Raw genomic sequence first — 20,877 nt, forward strand, 5'->3', positions numbered from 1 at the left:
TATTGTTTTTAAATTCTGCCGGAAATCCCCTCCTCCGTGGAAAAATTTCCCCACAAATATCTCCAGTAGACAGTTGTTCCCGCAAAAAAAACTCTTGAGAATTTTTCCCGTGGAAAACTCCCTTATGGAGAATTTCTCTAGTGGACCCTCCCCCTACGGGATGATACTCTAGACAATACCAACCCGGTAAAAATGTTCCACCCAGACAATCCCCATAACATCTCCACACGTAAAATTGAATCGGTAAAGAGAAAGTAAAACAAATAAAAAGAGAAAGTAAGACAAAAATAAATTTCGTCTAGAAATTCTTGAAAATCCCCCAGTGTGAAATTTCCCTTGAAAGTCCACTACCCGATAACTTTCCTCCTCATGGAAGATTTTCCCCACAATAAATTCCACCAACAGAAAATTCTATCCCTCCCGAAAAATGTCAGTATATTCACCTATAACAAATACTATATGGAAAACCATGGCCAAATTTCATGACCTACATACCTTTCTTCAGGAGCTATGAGGGGTCATGTTATCCCCATAGGCATAGCTACTGAACTAGAACAAAATGGAAATCGTAAAATGCTAATCAGACGACTTCGATTAAAAGTGGAGCGTGGGAGGGGGATTAGTTACCCTCCAATCTCTTTGGTCACTAAAAAAGGGTACTAGAAATTTTAATTTCTGTTTGAATGAACCCATTCCCGATATTCTAGGACTATTGGTTCGATGCGATCGTCCCTGGGGAATACAAAAAAAAAGCAAAAAAAAAACACGCATCCGTGATGTTTCTTCTGGCAAAAAAATAAAAAATTCCACATTTTTGCAGATGGAAGCTTGAAACTTCTACAGCCGGGTTCTCGGATACACTGAACCAGACGGTGTGAAAAGATTCCTTGACATTTAGGGGGTGTTTCACCCCTTTTTCGAAAACAGGCAAATTTTCTCAGGCTCGTAGCCTTTGATGGGTAATACTAAACTTAATGTATCTTATTTATTTGAAGTCAGCATAATAAGTAAATTCTTTTGATATTTCTGTTGATATCAGAATACCGTTTTTTAGAGTTTCGGTCACTAAAATATGCTCCTTAAAATATGACAACTTTAGGTAATTTCACTAGTTTTCTTTAACTTATTTCTTTCCTTTTTTTCCCAGCAACCATCCCTCTTCTAATTGTCTTATCGGTCTTTTTGAAGCTAAAGTTTTTGCTGAAAATGATCTTTTGTTGTAAAGAAAATAGCTCATATCCCTTTTTACTGTCATTCGAAATACTGGTTGTGATTAGAAGTGAACTTTCTGCTAAAATGGTGTCATTTACTGTGTGTAAATTGGTGTTCAAGTATGAATTCAGCCGCCAGTATTCAACTTTAGTTACTGTTTAAACTTGCTATTAGTTAATGGAATATATACCCACATTCAATCTCTTAATAGTTGTCGAATACACATAGCCTTCATTATAACATTCCCTGACATACCTAATTATTGAAACGTTGGTAGGTGTACACAGCTAAGCTTTTAGAGGGCTATAACATAGGATTCATCTTGGAGAGGACAGTGAGTTGCAATGTCAAAAGTGTTCATTTTCAGGCCATAATTATCAAATTTTGCCAGGATATATCCTTTAGAGCTCCCCCTGATAACGACTATATGACATTTTTTCCAGTTGTTTTTGGAACTTTACAGTTTTTTCCCATTTTTCGTAAATAGAGAAAGTTTTCAGATCAATCTTAGACAGAAATATTCCACTAGTACCCATACCACTTTTTAAAAGATTGACGAAAATGGTGCAAAAATAATATATGCCAGATAAGAGTTCGATTCTTTCACTGGGTTTTATTGTATGGGAAATGTCTACTGCATAAAACAATTCATAAAGCAGAAAAGGAAATGTCAATTCTTGACGATGACCTCTTCATATAATATTTACTCACTATAGTTAACCTAACAAGGTGAAGGACAAGCGTTGGTTGTGTTTTGTCGGTCAGTATCCGGACTCGGACTAAACAAGTCATCATGACAGCGGGCTCTAGAAAAGTCTTGAGCTCTAGACTCAGGAAAAGTCGAAATTACATTTATATCTTCACTCAAACTCCTGATCCATACACCTAGTAACGAACTGTACAGTTTCTCAATCACCTTAGACCTGTGGTTTGACTTGATCATCTTCCAGTCATGAGTTGAAATCCACTATCATAACTGAGAGTACAGTTTATTGATTTTTGTTAAAGAGTAAAGAATCGAGAGTTTTCTGTTGCATATTAATTTACAGCAGTCGAAGTAGTCTGCAGAGCTGATGAGCAATACCTCGAAGTAGGCACACATTTCTACACAACCAAAGAAAAACAGCGGTGTTACTCTGCAAGAACCTTATACAAAATGTGCAAAGACAAGCAAATTTATTTATACGCTTTCCTATGTCTAACTTACGCTATAGCTTTCGTCTACACTTATTTGCCCTACCCCTCCAGCAGTAAGAATATTTTCACCCGTATGCTGTTTTTTATAAATTTGTCTCCTACCTCAGTTCGTATTTTACATTCGCACTAGCTGTAAAAACGCCAGATGGCAAGCTGAATAAAGAATGCTGCAAAGGAGAATAACTAGGGACGCTTACAAGTTGCCTCTCCCGAAGTTGCAAGAAAAGCTTAAATAAGCCTTAGAGAGGGTAATGGAATAAAAAAAGGGAAATACTGGGACAGCTTCCCTACTTTCCTGAAATGGTAGCCCAGGAAGAGTAACTTCTTTCTAAAATCAAGATAACTTTTAACATCGAAAAAATCTATCATTGCTTGTGGTTACTTTACATCACATCGCATTTTCTTTAAACTTAAAGTCAAGACTCCAGTGGAACCGGTCGGGGGCAGAGGGGGGAGGAAGAATTTGACCCCCTTCTTAAATTTGTTGCTACTCAAATGAAAAACAACAAAACTCTCCCCTCCTAGATTTTGAAAAATACATTTTGCACCTCCCCCCAATTTGTCATGAATTGGCACCATTGAAGCGATCCACAGATAGATAAAAGTGTTTTGTTCAGTGGACCCTTGGAGGTCCACAGTTAAACCAAGGTTTCCATAACAGCTAGTAGAAAAAGGGATGTTCAGGTCATCTCTTAATTGGAAGTCATTCAATCTTAAGAACAAAAGTTATATGAAAGTAAAGTAACGGACAGTTCCCAACTGACAGATGAAAGATGCAATTATGAGGCAAAGTGAAAATGCATGTCGCGAAATAATGCTGTTTGGCGAGACCCTTGCTTTACCCAAAGCTTACTACAGTCAGTGGTGCCAATAGAAAGGGGGTAGGAAGGAGAATTTGTCACCTAAATTTTGTCCCCTCCACCCTAGATCCGGATTAGTGCTTTTTTCGGTATTTTCACCGAAAAAAAAATAGAAAATTTTTTTTCTATACATTCTGAAAAATATATTGATCCCCTTCCATACATTTTGGGGAATTGGCGTCATTGTCTATGGCAAAATGCGTTTTACAAAAAGGTCACATAGAAGGGCTAAATCAAAATCAAAATCTGAAATAAAATCTAAGGAAGGACCAGGTCCTAAGTTTTTTCTACAGTAAGACTTCAGAATTTTGGATAGAAATATTGCTACAAAAACAAAGAAGCAGATAAATGCATCCGTTTGAGAAAAAGAAGTAAAAAGGATAGTTTTGAAGGAAGAATATGCTTCAGCTGGTTATCAGCTTCGTGGTGGAAGAAGGAGAGGAAAAAAGGCAAAAAGGAAAACCAAAACTGAATATAGAACTTTTTTCTTTTATAGGAAACTATTTACAGGTTTTCTCACTTTTGCAAGCTTATTAATCAAGAAGAATCGTTATGGTACTAGACTTCATTTTCAAGACAATATAACCGCAGTCTGAAGCCGCAAAAAAGGAAATGAATGATGGAATAATAAAAGTACGTGCATACCAGCGACTTCTCTTTATTTGGTCAGAAAATTATCCTCCTCCCTACACCTCTAAATACAGGTACATAAATTGCAAAATATTGCTCGGAGCAATTTGTTTGTTGAGTCACGAAGCAGATTTGATGGCATCATTTGTAGATATCCTCAAGAAAATCAAAATTATGATTATCAGGGTTACACGCACTTTTAGCATTTGAAAACGCATTTTCTTTTATCGCGGGTTTGAATTGCGGTTATTTTGTCTTGAAAACGAGGTTTAGCGCCAAAACTTTTCATCTTCTTTAATAGGGTTGATCTTATTGTTACTTTTTGGCTTCTATTATTAATGTTTTTACAATAATAACATTTTTATTTTGATAAAAATAGCAGTGATATTAGAAGTTAGTCATATTCATATTCTTGAACATATCTACATATGGCTCCATGAAATTCCTTCGTCACTAAATAAAGGGAATAAATCGCTGGCGAAGGTTTTGGAAAATATTTCCTGCCTGAAAAATTTTATCTGAGCAAAGAATAAATTTGCTTCTCCTTGAGTACCATTTTAAAGACGAACCTTCGCCCCTCCCCCCAAATGCATCTTAGTCTATTCATAACTGAAAATCACGATTTTCTAATGAATATCTTTTGGTTATTGCAACCCTATGAAGTTTTTAGGGCAGAACCACATTTTCGTCAGTGTTACCATGTTGAAACCGTGAAAATAAATAAGTAAATGTAATAAGTCTATTTAAATCTGACAATACATTTCGTCTAGAAAAATTCAAATATTCACAATTTGTAGATTCCCAAAAATTACTGCACCTTAAAGGTGCAGCTTCACTATTTAAGGTGCTTGGTGCCACATATTTTGAGAATATTTTTTGCTGATTCTTCAACCACGGTTTTTTTGTTTGTTTGTTTTTTTTTAGTTTGATACCTACTAAAACCAAAAACTGAAAAACTGCACATCGAAGTTTTTAACATTAATAAATTAAATTCTCAATTTTTCCTAATTTTTAAATGCATATGTTACCGTGAATGTCTAATATTCTTGAATGTCCACATTCAACGGTATATATCCGAAATACATTTTTTGTTCTTGGATTTAGTCAGCGTTGCCAGCCAACTTTTTCAGTTTAATGCAAGGTTTGTTTGTGACAGGTTAGGTTAGGTTGGGTTAGGTTAAGTTACGTTTCTAACCCGTTCCTGATATTTATAGCCAAATTTAACCTAACATAACGTAAATTAGCGTAACTTAACCTAACTTTAATTTTTACCATAATAGCTTACATAAGACTGAAAAAGCTGAATCGCAAAGCTAATTGAATTCAAGCACAAAAAAAAGGAATTTGGGACATTCACTGGTAAATGTCGGCATTACCCAGACTTCGGACATTCACGGTAACATATATATAGTTGTGTAAATTTCCACTTGATCAATCAGAAAATCAGACTTCAAACAATCAGATTTCAAATTTACTGTTCTCGGTGCATTAACGTTTTATGGAAAGTAAGACTAGTTTTTAGGTAACGTTTGTACAGTAATACTAATTACCTAATTAAAGTGACATTATTATACCCTGACAGTAAATGCATTACAGCTTTGAACGGCTATCGCCAAGTTTTAAAAGCTATTTCAAAGAATGAGCCATTCAGAATTTAAACTGAGTTCAGAAAATAAGGAATGGACATACTCCAAAAAAATATTGGTTTTCACTGAATGTATCAACCATCTTGGGAAAATACGTCAGGGTTAGTGCTATTATTATTATTTTTTCATTTGTTTATGAATATGTACGGGAAATGGGTTTAAGTACATTTCCGTATCCAATTGGTCAAACTGGTTTCCAAAAAAATGTATTTAGAATACGACGGCCGATATTTTTGTCAGTCTTAGCATTAATCTTTATTTTTAGGGAGCATCTTCATTAGTAAGAAAATTAGACAGCCGTTTGATCTTATAAGTATGACTAGTAAGCGAGTAAATTTCATTCTATGACTTTATACCCTTACTCATACCAAGAAGCTAGCGTTAATCTGAACCAATAAGAATTGTTTACGAAATTTTTCAGCCAATCAGCAAATTCTACCAAAATATGATTGGCTCAAATCAGTGCTAGCTAAATCTCGGTACCAGTAAATTCTCTGGGCCTGACGAAGTAACTATAGGTCCGAGCAGGCGAATTTAAGTTTGAGTCAGAAAGCAGGAAGAGTTATAGGTAGGTAGGTAGGTATGCGTTTATTTCATCAAAGAAAAATTACTAAAATTGCACTTAGAATCAATAATATGCTGCTCAATTTAGGGACCAATATAATTTCCAATTTATTTAAAAAATACCTTTTTATTCTTACTTTAAATAAAATGAGGTTTTCAGACCACCTAACAATCTCTGGAATTGAGTCCCAAATAACAACACCTCCATGTTTAATCATAAACCCAGATCGCGTTGTATGCCTGATTTCACTAGTCAACTGATCAGAGCTCCTAGTTGAAAAATTTCTGTGTCCGAGGCAAGTGATTCCTCGCTCCTCCTCCTAATACCACCTCTGGGTATTTGAGTAATAATTTGAAACTTAAAATAGATGCACGAACTTTCAGCAATGGAGTTATACCTGACGAAAATCTGCTAGACATACAAACTCTCCAAGCATGAGAATCTGCAGGTGCAGGGCTGCCAAATTTTTTTTTAAGGAGTGTGTCATATTTTTTCCGAAAATGTGCTTTTTGTGTCATCTCAGATTCCATAATGTGTCACAAAATGTGTCATATTTTTTTGCTACGAGTGGTATCATATTTAATTGTCAAATATTTATTTAGAGTTTTGAATATGTAATCTTTTCCAAATCAGTTCAAAAAGGAGTAAACTTAACCTTATCCTATTATCTTGGGATCATGACCTTTTTGTGACGTCATGAAAGAAATAGAAACATTCGATTAAATTAATGTTACACACTATGAATTTGTGTCTGGGCGGCCAACGAGGCAAGTTTACATTTATAAAAGTTTTAGGGACAATCGATTCCGACAGCAAATTGAAAATAGACTTTTCGTATGACGTCGTAATCGTAATCGGCTCTATACGTAATTAAATAAAAAAAAACTAATTTTTTTAGCTGAAAGTAAGGAGCGACATTAAAACTTAAAACGAACAGAAATTACTCCGTATATGAAACGGGTTGTCCCCTCCGCAATCCCTCGCTCTTTACGCTAAAGCTATTAATTGTTTTAAAAAGTAGAATCGTGGCAAAGAGTCAAACTTTAGCGTAAAGAGCGAGGGATTGCGGAGAGGACAATCCATTTCATATACGGAGTAATTTCTGTTCGTTTTAAGTTTTAATATCGCTCCTTATTTTCAGCTAAAAAAATTAGTTTTTTTTTTATTTAATTTCTGAACGTTTTTGAATTAATGCATGTTTGGTTTTGGCTTTCCGCACATAAATTATTAAAATGAAATTTGTATATTAATTCTTTTTTTGGCTAAATGGCTTTCCTTTATATTTGATCAGACGATTTTGAGAAATAAGGGGTGGAGAAGGAGGCCTAGTTGCCCTCCAATTTTTCGGTTACTTAGAAAGGCAACTAGAAATTTTAAATTTTTAACGAACGTTTTTATTAGTAAAAAATATACGTAACTTAAGAGTTAACTTACGTAACAAACTTTCATAATCTTATATTTTTATTATGTATACGAGGGGGTTTGTACCCTCGTTAATACCTTGCTTTTTACACTAAATCGTAAGTTTTGTCCCAATTCTTTAAGAATGACCCCTGAATCAGAAAGCCGTAGAATAAATAGTTGAAATTACTAAAAATACTTTAGCATAAAGAGCGAGGTATTTATCTTCTCCTAAATACCTCGCTCTTTATGCTAAAGTATTTTTAGAACCCCTCATATGCGTAATAATCTCTGTTCGTTTTAAGTTTCAATGCTACTCCTTCCTTTCATTTGAAAAAACGTTTTCATATTTATTTTTCATTGTTTTCTTATAGTAATGCTAGAAAATCCTGCGCCCTTTTCATTGAATTTTTCTTCCCCCATGACAGATTCCTCCAAGGAAAGATCCTCCAACATAGCCCCCTCCCCTCAGCCCCACCCCCAAACAAAATAAAATCCCCCTGAAAACGTCTGTACACTTCCCAATAACCATTACTATATGTAAACACTGGTCAAAGTTTGTAACTTGCAGCCCCTCCCCCAGGGACTGTGGGGGATTAAATCATCCCCAAAGACATACTTATTATGGTTTTTGACTATCTGAAACAAAATAGCTATCTCAAATTTTGATCCGTTGACTTTGGGAAAAAATGAGCGTGGGAGGGGGCCTAGATGCCCTCCAATTTTTTTGGTCACTTAAAAAGGACATTAGAACTTTTCATTTCCGTTAGAATGAGCCCTCTTGTGACATTCTAGGGCCACTTGGTCGATACGATGACCCCTGGGAAAAGGAAAAAAAACAACAAACAAACAAATAAATAAACACGCACCCGTGATTTGTCTTCTGGCAAAAAATACAAAATTCCACATTTTTGTAGATAGGAGCTTGAAACTTCTACAGTAGGGTTCTCTGATACGCTGAATCTGATGGTGTCATTTTCGTTAATTCTACGACTTTTAGGGGGTGTTTCCCCCTATTTTCTTAAATAAGGCAAATTTTCTCAGGCTCGTAACTTTTGATGGGTAAGACTAAACTTGATGAAACCTATATATTTAAAATCAGTATTAAAATGCAATTCTTTTGATGTAGCTATTGATATCAAAATTCAGTTTTTTTAGAGTTTTGGTTACTATCGAGCCGGGTCGCTCCTTACTACAGTTCGTTACCACGAACTGTTTGATCGGCTTCATTGGCTAAGCTTTTTATTAACTCAATATGTAAGCCATTCGACCAGCTTCAATCTAATATTTTTGTCATATTTTTTGGTGCCTTTTTAGGCCAGGTGGATTATTCTGAAGGAAAGACATCTCTGGAAATTTGTAATCTTGTCCGCGGCTGGATACCCCTCCTGTACTCCTAAAAATGGGAGTTGCTGCTTATCACACAGCTTTGGTAAACTGCATGCTGTTTAATTTTTACTATTAAGTACGTACCTAACAAATTCCTTTGTTAGACCTAAACAAATTCCTTTTCATTGTTTTCCCCCATTAAACTGAAAAAAAAAGAAAAGAAAATGCATGACATAATATCAGCTACACACACTGCACCAAAGAGCTTACGTAGCTTTTCTTTTGAAGGTGTAGTTGTTTATTCAACTTATTCTGCTGATTAGCTGCCCAGGCTCTGATACCGAAGAACAGCATGCAAACTCTGAGCTGAAAAACGAAACTAATTCGATCAAAACAAATGTGTAAATTTTTACATTCAAAGAATGTAAATTTCAAAGAATGAGCCATTCAGAATTTAAACTGAGTTCAGAAAATAAGGAATGGAAATACTCCAAAAAAATATTGGTTTTCACTGAATGTATCAACCAGTGCTATTATTATTATTTTTTCATTTGTTTATGAATATGTACGGGAAATGGGTTTAAGTACATTTCCGTATCCAATTGGTCAAACTGGTTTCCAAAAAAATGTATTTAGAATACGACGGCCGATATTTTTGTCAGTATTAGCATTAATCTTTATTTTTAGGGAGCATCTTCATTAGTAAGAAAATTAGAGAGCCGTTTTGATCTTATAAGTATGACTAGTAAGCGAGTAAATTTCATTCTATGACTTCATACCTTTACTCATACCAAGAAGCTAGCGTTAATTTGAACCAATAAGAATTGTTCACAAAATTTATTTGTCCCTAAATTGAGCAGCATATTATTGATTTTAAGTGCAACTTTAGTAATTTTTCTTTGATGAAATAAACGCATACCTACCTACCTACCTATAACTCTTCCTGCTTTCTGACTCAAACTTAAATTCACCTGCTCGGACCTATAGATGCTCGGACCTAAATTCTCTGGGCCTGACGAAGTATCTATAGGTCCGAGCAGGCGAATTTAAGTTTGAGTCAGAAAGCAGGAAGAGTTATAGGTAGGTAGGTAGGTATGTGTTTATCTCATCAAAGAAAAATTACTAAAATTGGACTTACAATCAATAATATGCTGCTCAATTTAGGGACCAATGTAATTTCCAATTTATTTAAAAAATACTTTTTTTTATTCTTACTTTAAATAACATGAGGTTTTCAGACCACTTAACACTCTCTGGAATTGAGTCCCAAATAACAACACCTCCATGTTTAATCATAAACCCAGATCGCGTCGTATGCCTGATTTTACTAGTCAACTGATCAGAGCTCCTAGTTGAAAAATTTCTGTGTCCGAGGCAAGTGATTCCTCGCTCCTCCTCCTAATATTACCTCTGGGTATTTGGGTAATAATTTGAAACTTAAAATAGATGCACGAACTTTAAGCAATGGAGTTATACCTGACGAAAATCTGCTAGACATATAAACTCTCTAAGCATGAGAATCTGCAGGTGCAGGGCTGCCAAATTTTTTTTAAGGAGTGTGTCATATTTTTTCCGAAAATGTGCTTTTTGTGTAATCTCAGATTTCATAATGTGTCACAAAATGTGTCATATTTTTTTGCTACAAGTGGTATCATATTTAATTGTCAAATCTTTATTTAGAGTTTTGAATATGTAATCTTTTCCAAATCAGTTCAAAAAGGAGTAAACTTAACCTTATCCTATTATCTTGGGATCATGACCTTTTTGTGACGCCATGAAAGAAATAGAAACATTCGATTAAATCAATGTTACACACTATGAATTTGTATCTGGGTGGCCAACGAGTCAATTTTACATTTATAAAAGTTTTAGGGACAATCAATTCCGACAGCAAATTGAAAATAGACTTTTCGTATGACAATTTGTAATCTTGTCCGAGGTTGGATACCCCTCCTGTACTCCTAAAAATGGGAGTTGCTGCTTATCACACAGCTTTGGTAAACTGCATGCTGTTTAATTTTTACTATTAAGTACGTACCAGTTGGCTAAATCAAATACTCAATCAAGAAGCCAATCAAGTTCAGATATTCAGCGTGCATTTTGATTTGAAATTTCCGCCTATGGCTGTTTTTTTTTTCGCGTGGTTTAAATTTTAAATACGGTGATGGCATCTGTCCTGTATTCTGCACTGTTTGTGTACTACTGCCACCGTTAGGCAGCGCTATTCCCTTCCATTAATTTGTAGCTTTTCTGGAGGTAGAAAATTGAAATTTTACTTTTCTTATATTACCATTTTAAAAATCAAGACTGGGATGACAAAAATGTGTCATTTTTCTAAAAATGTGTCATTTTTGTCGGTTGTGTCATTTTTTATTGAAAAATGTGTCATTTTCGTCGATTGTGTCAACATTTCGTCTGAATGTGTCATTGTGTCACGCAACATCAAATTGTGTCATTTTGACACAAAATGTGTCAATTTGGTAGCCATGTGCAGGTGATTCCAATATAAGGAAATCAAACACAACTGGAGGCCAGTTTCTAACAGAAGAAATACCCGCGATCTTATACACATTTAAGTAATCAATGTTTTGTTGCTTACAAAAAAAAAAGAAGACTGGATGGACCTAGTCAATTTAGATTAAGAACAGAAAAATGTAGAAGCAGTATAATTCCAATAATTTATGAGTGCTTGATATCTAAGGGTGCATAACCAAAACAGCTGTAAGTCTTATGATGATCTCCTAAGTGACATGCTTAAGGAGTGTGTCAGAAAACACCTCTTGCGTTTCATTAATATTATAATGTTAAATCCCTATTCAGAAAGAATTTGATCCTCGACCTAAACAAATTCCTTTTCATTGTTTTCCCCCATTAAACTGAAAAAAAAGAAAAGAAAATGCATGACATAATATCAGCTATCCTTTCCAATTGATACTGTGAAGGCTCCAACATTATTTATTGCACCAAGATTCGCCCGAAGATTGGATTACAGGTTCAAGAGTTATAGCCGGGTGGTCTCTGCTTCATTCCATATTTTTCCAGGGAGAAAAATGATATTGAAGATAAAAATTTATTCTTTCGAAATTGTTTCTCTTTATTAAGTAATCAGAAGACGCCTGGTCTTATCTGCAGCAATTAAAATAAATGTGTTGGGGGAATTAGAACAACATAGAAAATAATTGCATTTTTATTCTACCTTTATGGTTTCGCTTCTTATCAGTCCCTTTATACTAAGTAACGACATTATACCTACTTTTTTCTAAACACACAAAAATTCTACTACATGAGTAGGAAGGTATCAGCCAAAACCGCAGATTAAGCATGAACTGTTTTCTAGCCGTGGTAATATGAAAATAAGTCCTTTTCAATAATGTGACATTTTTGGTAGTATGACAATACATGGCCAGAAACTATGAGGTATCAAATTAGGTAGAATATGTTTTAGAAAGAAGCCATTTTTAAGACTGTTTTTCAGACGATCTGGTCAGAAACTACGATACACCGAATGCTGTCAAGTAAAATTTAAGAAGAAAAACCCGCAACATTAAAAAAAAATCGATTGTAGAACATTATCTCGTCATAATCAATAAGCTTTTGAATTATGTTTTGAATGTATTGAGAAGAAAACTTGTATAATTTGTGCAAATATGTGTGACTATATTTGCCCAGAAACTATGGGCATTGACCACTTAAATTCAAGCTGAGTACTTAATTATTAGTTTGAAACTTATGAAGGATTATAAGCATTTGAACCATTTTCTCAACTGTTTAAGCATGAGGATGAAGAGGAGATCCCAAAAAGGGAACTAACTAGTATTAGAAACACTTTTTTAACAGGAAAAATAGGAGCCATCCAATCACTTATCAACTGATCAATGCTGTAAAGGTAAAAGTAAAGAATACGGCATTAGACTTTACAGTCCCTACCGGAGGTGCTGATCTCCGTTTCTTGGCCCTTCAGCCAGGAAGTGCAATGGGGGGTTAGGGGCCAAACATCCTGTGCTTTCACACACCCTTCCTCTTTACCTTCCCCAGATTTCTCCAGGTACCCATTTTGAGCTTGGTCGACACTGGCTGAGCTTACAGAGTCACGCCCCTAACCCCCGTCCCAAACTCAATAATTGGGTACACTAGAATTCGAACCCTAGCCCTCTCAGACAAAGGATCCCGAATCCAGCGCACCAACCCACTCAGCCAGGATGATCAATGCTGTGAGGTACAAAATTTCGTCAATGCCTTTTAAATAGAAATCTTAATGCCATTAAGAAGTTGTTTAAGAGAGCTACCTGCCTCTTTTTTCAACTTTTCTAATAGTCAGGCGAAAATCATTTTAAGGATTTTCAGAGCTCCGGTTCTTTTCTGAGCGAGGGAAAACCGCCGTTTTTATCTTTATCCTGTCTGATCTACAATGGTTTCTCGTAAGTTAGTATTTTCCCCTTTTAGTATATGAACGACTAGGCTCTATTTTCCCTTAAGCTTCTTTTCAGCTTTTGGCATCTAAAAGCTTGCCTTTCATCAGAAAGGCAAGGCATAATTAAAAATAAAACGTACAGTAAAATAACACTTACGTAAAGCAAAATTAAGACGGACAAGAGAGCAGAGAGATAAAGAAAATAAGAAAAAAGAGAAGAGCTAGAATCAAACTTGTATCTAAGTAAGAGCTCTAAAAACTAGTTTACTTTCCGGTTAAGACTAAATGGAGTCCTTGCAAAAGTAGTACTTATCGAGTTGTGGGATCATCAGAACTGCTAAACTTCTGAAACTTCTTAGGAGACAAGGAATTGCAAAGTAAACATTGGCAAGTGTCCTAGCGCGATAAACTTGTTCAGTTCTTTTTTCTGTGATACTCTATGAATTGTCTAGGGCAGGACTTGTGTAAATTCTGTAGTTAAAATATAAAATTTTAACTGTAGCAAAAAGAATAATACTTATGAAGGACAGTTCCTGATATACATGAAATTTCTGTTCCTTGTGGTTTCTAATGTCGCTCTTTATTTTCATTGACAGTATTCTTTTTTAATTTAATTACTGCTATTATTAACATCTAGTTTAAAATATTTCAGAGGCTTTGCATCTAAAAAAAAATGTGTATATTATAGTTTTCGTCTTGGGAATAACTATTCTAATTGCCGATCTAACATCATGTTCCGCAACTGTGAGAACCAGGACTAAAAGGGCAAAAAGAGGATCCTTTTATCCTCCAATCACTTACAAATAATAATTAGGGCACTAGAACTAGCAGTTTTTACTCGAAAAACCCTCTTGCAACATTCTACGACCATCGGTTCGATTTGAACAGTTCTCATAACATCGTCATAAACATGATACGATCATAACCGTCTTACATTGCATAGGCATAGGGACTTAAAGTGCTGGGTTAGCTATATAATTAAATAAATTTATTTATTCTAGAAACTAGTTATATTGTGAAAACAAAAGCTGCACTATAGACAGTTATAGACTAGTTATAGACTAGGTATAAAAAGTTATAGACTAGCTATCGACACTAGTTATTAGACAGTTATAGATTAATTATAGACTAGCTATAAACTGGTTATAGACGATAGACTAGTTATGGTTATAGACAAGTTATAGACAGTTATATACCAGTTATAGATTAGTCTAGTCACAGGCTAATTATAGACACTAGTTATATTGTGGAAACAAAAAAAGTAAAAGAGTTTTATATTTCTTTACATAGGACAGTTTAATTTTGAGCAGTCTAATTCTGCATAGTTAAGACAGTTTAATTATGAGAAGGCTCCCTCCCTTCAAAATCTGACTCGTCCATTGGATAAATTTTTGATCAGCAAAAACATCAGAAAGTATTACCCAGCTAAACCATCTGAAATCAACTCCCAATCGACCTGTGACAAAATTATGAAACTAGCTAGACTTTTTTTTTACCTTAAAATACAGTAAAAGTTCTCTTTTAAAAGTTTAGATACAACCATCTGGGTAATATCTTGGGAATCTGGTTTACTTGGAAATTGGTCGCTAGATGAGGCTTATTGACGATTTTTTTGTCTAAAAATGGTGGCAATCAGTGTTGTGCCTATTAACAGATACTTCAGAAGCGACTGAGATGGGTTCAGCAATAATATAACAGTTTCGGTTATAGTTCAATCTTCTTAGGAAACGTGTTAAGAAAAAAAAACGAAAACTGAATAAACAAATGAAAGTTTCCGACGGATATCGTAGTAGAAATCCATAGGACTGAGTGGTTAAATTGGATTCATCAAGAATGAAGCTAAGGATTATCAATCCTCTCCATCCCTTTGAAATCCTCTCAGCTCAGAAGCTCGCTGCATTTTTATACTTTTATGTGAATATATATATATATATATATATATATATATATATATATATATATATATATATATATATATATATATATATATATATATATATATATATATATATATATATATATATATATATACATTAAATGTATATATGATTGAAAAATAAATGAATCTGAACCTGAAAAATTCTGAACTGCTGTTCTCTCCCTTCTGTAATCCTTGAGCCGCTATCTCAATATGCTTCTGAGGCGACTGAATGTCAAGGATGCAGCTGCAGCCCCCCTCCCAACCCCAAAACAACTTAAAGAAGCCCCCAGAGTTTATCCTATACAGTTCTGGTTTCACTTACATGTGTGATAAAAAAAACATTTTTCCATATTTCTTTTTAGACTACAACTCAATAATCAAGTAAAAGTTCTGGACTGCTAGCACGTCCCGCGACGTGCGGGACCGTCGCGGTCCATTCATATAGCTTGAACTGTGACGATTCAGTTTACTTGTATAGACTACATTTTGAATTACAAAGTCCCTTACCTTACACTTTTTGACCCTGGAACACTAATTGGCTGGATCACAATAAAAGCGTGCAGAAAATGGGAGGTGATCATATCAGGTGTAAAGGGGGTATTGCCTTCCTGGAAAATTATACCAACAATGTCATTTCCTGAAAATAAACTTTATGAGAACCATAGGAAGCAGAAATATCTAGAAGAACCGGCTGCGTATTAATTTTCAGTTTCACAGCAAACATGTACATCAGTACACATAGTACAAGACAAACAAAAAGAAATATGAAGGAATGAAGATATGAGAGGAGTAAATAAACGAAGGAAAGACTCTGAGTAATAAAAACATATTTAGTATTAATCGGACGACGAGCACAAAAAAAGAAAAAAGCAACAGCTCTCTTGTGAAGAGGGGGAAAAGACACTTTATCCCCTTTGCCCAAACTAGCCCATCCAGCCCCTTCCCCAAAAAAATTGTTTTGATAGTTTCAGCTCGACTCCCTAGTCGTGAGGTACAGCGACATATCATCTCTAATGATGATCGAAAACCAACTGGTATCTGATAATGAAAGTACTCCGGAGAAAAATATTGGCTTGAGCTACCTGTTTCATAGCCTCACCTGATTGGCCAGATGATACGGACACTTACCATAAGACCCTCACAATTTTATTTGGGAAGTAAAAATATGAAAAAGTAAGAGAAACCAAAATTTAAAAGTCGAGAACATAAACCACTGATTCTACAGACTCAAAATTCTGCATCAGAGCAAACTTTCAACAAGTTAGAAAAAGGTCGAAGGTCAAACATTTTCTAAAACTTTTCTAACAAAATTCTCTGATATCCAACCCCTTTTGCTCCTCCTATTAACCCCTTTTTCCCTCCTATTTCCTTACCTGTGTATTAAAATTTCTGAGAAATAGAAAAAATAAACTCTTACTTAATAAAACTAACTGAAATTGGAATTAACTTATTTTTATAATTTCTTTTCTATTTGCTGCAATATCACACGGTAATAGACGCCTCAAAATTGATATTATCCAGTTAGACTTCTCTTATTAAGGAAACTTTTCAGCTTAAAGATCTCATACTTAACTAAATTTTTCCAGGGTATCTAAAAGTACCGTAGAATCATAAATGACTTCGTACAAGCTAAAAAAAAGTATAAGTACAAGCAGTTGGGTTAGCTTGATTCTAAATTAGCAATCATATTTTTTTTTTTTAATAGGCCCACTACGAATTTTTACAAGGGGGAAGGAGGCAGGTCTGTGAAAATGTTTTATAAGGGGGCATGCAAACTGTTTCTTGCCTTGAAAGCGTTGTATTTTTTTTTTCTATGGCGGTGAGGAGTCCCCACTCCAAAACTGTATAGGCCTATATCACGCACATCTTTGCTAAGTGCCTTAATTTGTTCTAAGCTACACTTCCTGTCTCCTCCCACGAATTCCCGATTCCTTTAAATCATTTCTCATGACTTCTTTCCACCCCATCCGGCGAAGACTTTCTTTTCGTCTGAATCCGGGTGGACGGTTATGAGAGTCCACGTTTGGGAACAATGTAAGCCGATTTAATAGTTGTTCGAGCCGAACAACTATTAAAAAAGGATTTAATTCAAAAAGGAGTTTTTGCCTATGCTTAATTTTCAATCAAGACTTAGACATATCAAGTGCAACAAGCCTCTTTGGAAACTCTCAATCCTCTTAATTTTAAAGTTTATGTGAACTTTGAAAGGTCCCTTACCTATGTACTCATTTTCCACTAAGTACATACTTCTTCCACTATTTTTATATTTTTCAGAGGGGGGTTCTTTGGATCAACTTTCCAATCCGAAAGTTGGACTGATTCTTTTAAGAATCAGTCCAACTTTTAAGAACCAAGGTGCCCAAGGAGGGCACCTTGGCCCCCTCCCACGCTAATTATTTTCCCAAAGTCAATGAATCAAAATTCTGAGATAGTCATTTTATTCAGTGTCGTCGAAAAACCTTATAACTATGTCTTTGGGGACGACTTACTCCCCCACAATCCCCGTGGGAGGGGCTACAAGTTACAAACTTAGACCAGGGTTTACATATAGTAATGGTTATTGGAAAGTGTACAGGCGTTTTCAGGAGGATTTTTTGGTTGGGGAGGGGTTGAGAAGAGGGGGATATGCTGGGGAGCTTTCCATCGAGGAATTTGTCATGGGAGAAGAAAATTTCCATGAAGGGAGAGCAGGATTTACTAGCATTATTAAAAAAAAACAATGAAAAAATAAATATGAAAAAAAAATTTTCAGCTGGAAGTAAGGAGCAGCATTAGAACTTAAAACGAACAGAAATTATTACCCATATGTGGGGCTCACCTCCTCCTAATACCTCGCTCTTTACGCTAAAGTATTTTTAGTAATTTCTACTATTTATTCTACGGCTTTTATGATTCAGGGGTCATTATTAATGAATTGGGACAAAATTTAAGCTTTAGTGTAAAGAGCGAGGCACTGAAGAGGCGAACCCCCTCAGATATGTAATGAAAACATGAGAATACAAAAGTTCTTTACATGAGCTAATTTATAAGTTACGTATATCTTTCACCAATAAAAAGATTCGTAAAAAATTAAAAGTTCTAGTTGCCTTTTTAATTAACCAAAAAATCGGAGTGCAACTAGGCTTCCTCCCCCGCTCTTTTTTTTCTCAAAATCATTCGATCAAAATTATGAGAAAGCCATTTAGCCAAAAAAAATAAATGTGCAAATTTCGTTTAAATTATTCCTCTGCGGAGACCCAAAATCAAAATATGCATTGATTCAAAAACGTTCAGAAATTAAATATAAAAAAACAAGTTTTTTTTAACAGAAAGTAAGGAGCGACATTAAAACTTAAAACGAACAGAAATTACTTCGTATTTGAAAGGGGCTGCTTCCTCATCAACGCCCCGCTCTTTACGCTAAAGTTTTTTACTGTTTTAAAAAGAAGAGTTGAGAGAAAGAGTCAAACTTTAGCGTAAAGAGCGGGGCGTTAATGAGGAAGCAGCCCCTTTCATATACGAAGTAATTCCTGTTCGTTTTAAGTTTTAATGTCGCTCCTTACTTCCAGTTAAAAAAACTTGTTTTTTTTTTTATTTAATGCATTAAGATGAGAAGATATATAATAGTATGGCAAAAAAAGCTAGCGATATACTAAAGATTTTAAACTATTTTGCCAATGCTTTCAACTTCAATATAGTTACAAAGAGGAAAGAATAAGAGGAAGATAGACCTAGAATGATATACATAAAAAAAACTAGTTTTTCTAACTGAAAGTAAGGAGCGACATTAAAACTTAAAACGAACAGAAATTACTCCGTATATGAAATGGATTGTCCCCTCCGCAATCCCTCGCTCTTTATGCTAAAGCTTTTAATTGTTTTAAAAAGCAGAATTGTGGTAAAGAGTCAAAATTTAGCGTAAAGAGCGAAGGATTGCGGAGGGGACAACCCATTTCATATACGGAGTAATTTCTGTTCGTTTTAAGTTTTAATGTCGCTCCTTACTTTCTGTTAGAAAAACTAGTTTTTTTTATATGTAATTTCTGAACGTTTTTGAATTAATGCATGTTTGCTTTTGGCTCTCCACGCATAAATTATTAAAATTAAATTTACATTTTAATTCCTTTTTTGGCTAAATGGCTTTCTCTTAGTTCTGATCAGACGATTTTGTGAAATAAGGGATGGGGAAGGAGGCCTAGTTGCCATGCAATTTTTCGGTTACACAAAAAGGCAACTATAAATTTTAATTTTTATCGAATTTTTTTATTAGTAAAAAATATACATAACTTAAGAATTAACTTACGTAACAAACTTTTATATTCTTAAATTTGTATTATGTATATGAGGGGGTTTGTACCCTCGTTAATACCTCGCTCTTTACACTAAATCGTAAGTTTTGTGCCGATTCTTTAAGAATGACCCCTGAATCAGAAAGGCCGTAGAATAAATAGTTGAAATTATTAAAAATACTATAGCATAAAGAGCGAGGTATTTATCTCCTCCTAAATACCTCGCTCTTTATGCTAAACTATTTTTAGAACCCCTCATATGCGTAATAATCTCTGTTCGTTTTTAGTTTCAATGCTACTCCTTACTTTCAATTGAAAAAACTTTTCCATGTTTATTTTTTCATATTTTTTTTTTATAGTAATTTTAGAAAATCCTGCGCCCTTTTCATTGAATTTTTCTTCCCCCGTGACATATTTCTCCAAGGAAAGCTCCTCTCACATAGCCCTCTCCCCTCAACCCCACCCCCAAAACCAAAAACAAAATCCCCTGAAAACGACTGTACACTTCCCAATAACCATTATTATATGTAAACACTGGTCGAAGTTTGTAACTTACAGCCCCTTCCCCAGGGACTGTGGGGGAGTAAGTCATTTCCAAAGACATAGTTATTATGGTTTTTGACCATACGGAACAAAATGGCTATCTCAAAATTTTGATCTGTTGACTTTGGAGAAAAAATGAGCGTGGGCCTAGGTGCCTAGGGCCTAGGTGCCCTCCAATTGTTTTGGTCACTTAAAAAGGGCACTAGAACTTTTCATTTCCGTTAGAATGAGCCCTCTTGCAACATTCTAGGACCACTGGGTCGATACGATCACCCCTGGGAAAAAAAACAACAAACAAACAAATAAACACGCATCCGTGATCTGCCTTCTGGCAAAAAATAAAAAATTCCACATTTTTGTAGATATGAGCTTGGCTTCTACAGTAGGGTTCTCTGATACGCTGAATCTGATGGTGTGATTTTCGTTAAGATTCTATGACTTTTAGGGGGTGTTTCCCCCTATTTTCTAAAATGAGGCAAATTTTCTCAGGCTCGTAAACATGACTTGATGAAACTTATATATTTAAAATCAGCATTAAAATGCGATTCTTTTGCTGTAGCTATTGGTATCAAAATTCCATTTCTTAGAGTTTTGGTTACTATTGAGCCGGGTCGCTCCTTACTACAGTTCGTTACCACGAACTGTTTGATACCCTTTAAAACGTAGTTCAGAAACGTTCTAATATGAGCTTATATGCGCCAAGGCAGCTTATTCAGGTTAAAGCTCCCATAATTTAACGATAAATTACTCAAATATTTAAAAATTTAGTACAAATGAATTTGAAAATGTTTCTCTTTAAAAAAAAATTTCTTTGATTTCTATTATTTCTACAAAAGCAACATTGACAAGTTCCAAAAAAGTGCTAACCCAACAACAAGATTCTTCTGCTTCATC

At 34.9% G+C, this 20,877-nt stretch overlaps 1 protein-coding gene across 8 annotated transcripts in view; it reads right to left on the minus strand.

Moving 5' to 3' along the window:
* LOC136026848 (rap1 GTPase-activating protein 1-like) overlaps positions 1-20,877 on the minus strand; it is a 235,706-nt gene that overhangs the window by 90,488 nt on the left and 124,341 nt on the right. For all 8 annotated transcript variants that reach the window (XM_065703561.1, XM_065703562.1, XM_065703560.1 and 5 more), the window contains one exon: positions 15,680-15,809. In XM_065703561.1, coding sequence (XP_065559633.1) covers positions 15,680-15,809 — 130 coding nt within the window. The remainder of the gene's footprint in view (positions 1-15,679; positions 15,810-20,877) is intronic.

This window comes from Artemia franciscana, chromosome 5 (genome assembly GCF_032884065.1).
Source record: "Artemia franciscana chromosome 5, ASM3288406v1, whole genome shotgun sequence".
Taxonomy (NCBI): Eukaryota; Metazoa; Arthropoda; class Branchiopoda; order Anostraca; family Artemiidae; genus Artemia; species Artemia franciscana.